This window comes from Triticum dicoccoides, chromosome 1B, assembly GCF_002162155.2.
Source record: "Triticum dicoccoides isolate Atlit2015 ecotype Zavitan chromosome 1B, WEW_v2.0, whole genome shotgun sequence".
NCBI lineage: Eukaryota > Viridiplantae > Streptophyta > Magnoliopsida > Poales > Poaceae > Triticum > Triticum dicoccoides.
The window spans coordinates 540,273,896-540,280,362 of record NC_041381.1 but is presented as its reverse complement, the minus strand read 5'-3'; the positions used below and the strand labels follow the sequence as shown (position 1 = coordinate 540,280,362).

The 6,467-nt window shown below is 44.8% G+C and overlaps 1 protein-coding gene across 1 annotated transcript; it reads left to right on the top strand.

The window, feature by feature from the left end:
* Window positions 1-932: 932 nt before the first annotated feature.
* On the top strand, window positions 933-4,112 carry LOC119348141 (transcription factor FAMA-like). The gene is made up of 4 exons (XM_037616479.1): window positions 933-1,150; window positions 1,307-1,954; window positions 3,234-3,737; window positions 3,838-4,112. The coding sequence occupies exons 1-4, from the start codon at window positions 1,139-1,141 to the stop codon at window positions 3,925-3,927; spliced, it is 1,254 nt and encodes a 417-aa protein (XP_037472376.1). The 5' UTR covers window positions 933-1,138; the 3' UTR covers window positions 3,928-4,112.
* Window positions 4,113-6,467: the final 2,355 nt, after the last annotated feature.

The following is a 6,467-nucleotide window of genomic DNA, read 5'->3' as shown; positions in this document are numbered from 1 at the left end:
GAAAAGGGACGTTTGGACCGGCCAGCAAACGGAGACATAACCGAGTTGGATGGCAAAACGACCGCACAGTCTAAATGTATGCGGACGGTTTGAGGGTCCGCATTGAAGATGACCTTAGACAAGTTCCATTCTACTAACCCCACAGTCAAGATGTAAGGGGGAGTTTGGTTGTGTCACTATCCACCACAGGACAGGGATAAACACTTCTCCAAGGATGCCACTCGTTTGGTTGAGGGAAAAGGAAGGATAAGGATAACCAGATACGTGGAAATATTCTACTAAAAGTTGCTCGCTACAGCACTTACATCCTGACCCCACAGTGGGGGAGCTATGACCAAGGGCCGGTTCTTTTGATGTGATTCTGAAGAATCATGGTCCGGGGAATCAAAATCATAAACGAACTCATCTATGCCCCAGGAATCGCCTAGAATCAACCCAGAATCGGAATGCAATAGAATCGTGGAAACTTGGGGATTCTGACGATCCTAGCCAGTCCCTCAAAACAAAAATGTGGCCCAAAACGACTCGTTCATCCCTGCAACAGTCAGTGACGCCGGCGACGTGTTGTATCCTGACGACCGAAGTTTTTATTTTAGAAGAAGTTCAGAAAAGATTTTGCCCCCTCAGGCAATCATGTTTCGTGTCTTGCTCCCTGAAGATCCTTGGCTAGTTCTGCCATTGCTACCACCCAAAAGAAAATGAAACAGTGATAGATCTCTTGAGCCCCGTGGGCTGGGCCTGTCATGCATCGTCACATGTCGACCCAAGAAAAAGAGCACAAAAAGTAGAGGAGAAGTGGAGAAAGCAAAGGCAGGGAGCGTGGCGCATGTGAGAAAAATAACTCACCGGCCGGCCGGAGCCTCCCGTTCCATCCTCCGGAGGTGGCGCGGTGAATTCACCCTCCACCCTTTTCAATTAATGCGTCCCAGAGGCTCCTCTCTAGAGCACAAACGCCCACAAATTTCAACCCACTCGATATCTTCTTCCTCCTCAACTTGTTCACTGCAGGCTCCTCTTCCGGCGGACGCAAAGCACACCGGCCTTGCATGCACGCATGAAGGACGGCGTGTGATCGCAGATCGAACCAGCTGCATGCATGCGCTCGTCGTGAGGTTATCAAAGCTACGTCGTCGCGATCATGGAAAAACAGGTACATGCACGCATCGCATCGATCACGCATGCATGCAAGTGTGTTTCCGCCTGGCCATGCATGGCCGATCAGTTTCGGAAGTGTTTGTTTAGTCAAGTGATAGACTAAGCTTCGGGGTTTTGTACTTTTGTTGGTTGCCATGGTCGCTCTGAGCAGGGAAGCAGCCACCAGCTGGACACCTTCGCTCAACTGGACGGCGGGGCGGCGCCGGAGGAGCCGATCGGCGGTGGCGCGGGAGCTGAGATGGTGGACTACATGCTGGGCCAGACGACGCCGCTGCCTCCGGGTGGGCCGCACGGCCAGGTGTCCTTGGACAAGCTCAGCTTCTCCGACGTGCTACAGTTCGCCGACTTCGGCCCCAGGCTCGCGCTCAACCAGCCGTCTGCCGACCACGACGACGCCCGTGACGACGACGAGGAGGACAGCTACTTCTTCAGGTTCCAGTCCCAGCTCTCCGGCTCGGACGACCCCGATCCCCGCGGAGGCGCAGGTATCCACCACGCTGCGGAGCACGAGGGCAGCAAGACGGCGGACGGATCAGGAGGCCCGCACGATCACGGCGGCGGCGTCTCCGAGAGCACCACGCTGGTCCAGCAGTCCGACGGCGGCGGCAGGGTCGGCCAGAAGGCTGGCGGGGAGCAGGCGAAGAGCGGGCGGCGGAAGCGGCCCCGGTCGACCAAGACCAGCGAGGAGGTGGAGAGCCAGCGGATGACGCACATCGCCGTCGAGCGCAACCGGCGGAGACAGATGAACGATTACCTCAGGGTCCTCAGGTCCCTCATGCCAGGATCCTACGTCCAAAGGGTATTTATATGCTTGCACATCTCGCTCGCTACCATTTCAGTATAGTTCGTCGCTTGCAGTGACATTTCAACGAACAATTTGATTTTCATTTGAAAAGAACAGTACTCCACAAAAATTATAATTAACCCAAACTTAAACTTATGGTAGTTCCAATTAGGACTAAGATTTTATTATGTCTAAGTCGATGGAGCTTTGTGGAGACATCACATGACTCACGAGGGCTTAAACTTTTGGTAACATAAAAATTCCAGACCTCAGTCGAATATCTAAAATTGCTGAAGTTCTTTTGGATTTCGATCTATCAAATTGCACTGAATTTTAAAGAAATTATGCATAATTTAAATTTGGTTTGGAACTAGTTCAAAAATGGACAGGAATTTTAAGGTTACAAAAAAAAATCTTGCTTAAGATATGTCAATCCCATTTGCATCATTATGCTTTTTCCCTTCTTCCTCTACTTTGAAACCAACCGCGATTACTTTGACAATTTTAGGGTTAACTTGAGGTTTACATGCTCAAGGTTTTCTTTTGCTATCAAAACCTAGACAAAATGGTGGCAGACGAAGCAGACTAGAATGGGATACCTTGAATATCACGTATTGAGACACGCTCCCATGCTCCAGGGCGGGCCATTGGATCTCAGCTCTGGTGGTCATAGTCAAGTCCTTGGACGTGCGCACAAATATGGGAGCCTGGAGGCAGTTTTCTGCAAATTACAGACCCTCCGACCATGACCATTGGATCTCGTATCCAATGGCCCACGTGGCTTTGGAGCATGGGAGCATGTCTCCCATGGGAGCACCTGATATTCTTCCATACCCCAGAGTACTATTTTTTCTCCCAAAGTATGGATTTAAAATTTTGATTTCCTAATTTTCAGTCAACATCGAGGCCCATCGATCTCCATGATGAGATCCATGCAAGGTTTTATCTTTCCCGAGCTCGGAAAACAAACACTACCATTTTTACTTGATAAACAAATTTTCATAGCACAATGAACATTTTTGAAGAGTTGAATAAATTTTGTAAAAAACTGACTACGAATTTATTAATTTTTAGGTGACCGAGACATAGGCACTCCCTTTAAAAATTCATAGCTACTTACCCGCAAAAAAAATCTTAGCTAGTTAGATCTTAGATGCACTTTTTTCAATGTTATCAATCTGCCTTAAAGTTTATTTGTGTAATTTCTAGAGATGCTAACGAAGTGCCTGATATACCAGTACACCTAATCCATAAAACCCATAACTTTGGTAACATATGGCACGATGCCGTGCAGGGAGATCAAGCATCCATCATAGGCGGAGCCATAGAGTTCATACGTGAGCTAGAGCAGCTAATCCAGTGCCTCGAGTCACAGAAGCGGCGGCGCCTGTACGGCGACACGCCACGGCCGGTCGCTGACGCGTCCGCCCCAGTGGTGCCGGCGACATCCATCCACGAGCCGCCACCGCAAGGGCACGAGGCTCCGCCATTCTACGTCTCCCCGAGCCTCTCGTTCCCTGCGGCGGGGAACGGTGACGGTGCCGCCGGTGCCAAGGTGATGATCGACCTCGACACGTGCGGCGGCGGGCTCCGTGAGGAGGTGGCCGAGAACAAGTCGAGCCTGGCGGACATCGAGGTGCGCGTGCTGGGCGAGGACGCGGTGATCAAGGTCCTGTCTCGCCGCCGGCCGGAGCAGCTGATCAAGACCATCGCCGAGCTGGAGGAGATGCACATGTCCATCCTCCACACCAACATCACCACCATCGAGCAGACCGTCCTCTACTCCTTCAACGTCAAGGTACGCACACGCGCCCGCCAATTGAACGCAGATCATCGATCGATCGTGCATGCGTATGCAAGAAACTGAGCGCCGGATCGAATTGCTGCTTTGATGTTAGATCACGAGCGAGCCAAGATTCACGGCGGAGGAGATCGTCGGCGCCGTCCACCAGATCCTCAGCTTCATCGACGTCAACTACACGTTATGAGCCATCCCTTTACTCAAGATTGAGCTTCTGTTGTCGATCTCGACTCGATTAATTTCAAATTCTATACTTACATTGTGCCCTTAATTATATTTTCCTCCCTCGGGTACTTGTGCTTAATTGTATTTGTATGACGATATGCACTGTTCCTTCACTCTCGTATGCATGTAAACTGATTAGATGTACAATGAGTGGCTGTTTTTTTAAATAATACATTATTTTTCTTAAATTTCAAAAATAATACGCGGTAATTAAATTTAAAAAATAATAATACTCAGTCGGCCTACTGTTGGCCGATTGGATCCAGTCGGCCTACTACTGGCCCCCTAGTTGGCCCATTGCTGGCCGATTGGATCTAGTCAGCCCACTGCTGGCCGACTGGCCCCAGTCGGCCCACTGTTGGCCGATTGGCCCCCAGTCTGCTTCCTTTAGGTCGACAGGTGCATTCACCCATTTTTCTGTTGAATAGGTATTTGAAAAATGTTGAACAACTATTAGAAAAATGCTGAATATGTATTTGAAAAATGTTGATGAAGTATTTTCAAAAATGTTGATCATGTGTATAAAAATGTTAATCAAGCATTTGCAAAAAATGTTGAACAAGTATTTCAAAAATGTTGAACAAGTATTTTTGAAAACTGTTGAATATGTCTTTGAAAAATGTTGAATAAGTATTTAAAAAAATGCTGATCATGTATATAAAAATGTTAATCAAATATTTGAAAAGTGTTGAGTATTTGTTTGATATTTTTCAAATGCTTGTTTTACATTTTTGAAATACTTGTTCAACATTTTTCAAATACTTGTTTTACATTTTATTCAAATGCTTGATTAAAAATTTTATATACATGATTGAAATTTTTTTAAATACTTCTTCAACATTTTTAAATACCAATTCGACAGTTTTCAAATACTTATTCAACATTTTTCAAATACTTCTTCAACTTTTTTTGCAAATGCTTGATTACATTTTTATATACATGATCAACATTTTTTAAAATACTTCTTCAACGTTTTTTAAATACCTATTCAACAGTTTTCAAATACCTATTCAACATTTTTCAAATACCTATTCAAGATTTTTCAAATACTTCTTTAACATTTTTCATATACCCATTCAACGGAAAAATAGGTGCATGCACCTGTCGCCCTAGAGGAAGCAGACTGGGGGCCAATCGGTCAACAGTGGGTCGACTAGATCCAATCGGCCAGCGGTGGGCATACTGGGGCCCAATCGGCCAGTAGTAGGCCGACTGGATCCAATTGGCCGGCAGTGGGCCGCTGGGGACCAATCGGCCAGCAGTAAACCAAATGGATCCAATCGTCCAGCAGTAGGTCAACTGGGTATTATTTTTAAGAAATATAACTACCGTGTAATATTTTTGAAATTTAATAAAAATAATGTATTACTCCCTCCGTTCCTAAATATAAGGTGTATTAGTTTTTGAAAAAGTCAACTGTTGTCTATGTTTGACCAACTTTACAGCAAAATATATAAAGCTTTCCAATACTAAATATATAAAATGTAAAAATCTAGTTCATGATGAATCTAGTGATAATGATTCGGTATTCTAGAAATTGATATTTTTGTCTATAAACTTGGTCAAACTTAGAAAAGTTTGACTTTTTGAAAAAATAATACACCTTATATTGAGGAACAGAGAGAGTATTTTTAAAAAATTAGCGAGTGAGTGACCCTGCCTTTGTATTTGCGACCAAGAGCTAATATGTTTTTTTGGCGAATGAACTATTATGTTTCTTGACGTGGTGTCCCTGCTACGCCAATTGGTGAGCCTACTCGAAAGATATTCAACTCAAATGATTAGCACACATAAAAAAGGAATAATAACTACTATTGACGATAGAGAATGAAACAAAAGTAGACAAAAAATGGCAAGCAACAAAAAAAAAACTTATTATTAGTAGACAAAAGTCAAGAGTGGTATTAACTGCTAGAGAATGAAATAAAAGAGATCCGGTGATATTTTCATGGGTGTTAATAAAGCAACAATTGAGGTTTGAAAAGTGGAGGTGGGTGATTTTGCTGTCAAAATTCATGTGTGTTCGAGAGTTGATGGCTTATTTTGGCTTTGGTGACAGTATATGGGGCTGCCCAACCAGATCTTAAACCCGCTTCCCTAGCTGAGTTGATTTGGATTTTGTGGCCACGAGTCTTTACCCATGTTGGTGGCGGAGACTTCAATATAATTCAGAGAGAATACACAATAATAATGATAACTTAGATGCCAGATGACCCTTTATGTTCAATGATGTTTTGGAGAACCTAGATTTGAGAGAGATAGCTCTTTCGGGTTGACGGTATAATTGGGCTAAACAGTCTGTAAACAGCAAGGATGAGAAGTTGGATCATACCTTGACAAGCTTTTGATTTTGTGACTACGAGTCTTTACCCATGTTGGTGGCGGAGACTTCAATATGATTCAGAGAGAATACACAATAATAATGATAACTTTGATGCCAGATGACCCTTTATGTTCAATGCTGTTACGGAGAACCTAGATTTGAGAGAGATAGCTCTTTCG

Excerpts from the sequence above, each read along its gene's own strand:
- LOC119348141 (XM_037616479.1), top strand. Across the intron at positions 1,955-3,233 it reads CAGGATCCTACGTCCAAAGG|GGAGATCAAGCATCCATCAT; the intron begins GTATTTATATGC and ends GATGCCGTGCAG. Across the intron at positions 3,738-3,837 it reads TCTACTCCTTCAACGTCAAG|ATCACGAGCGAGCCAAGATT; the intron begins GTACGCACACGC and ends CTTTGATGTTAG.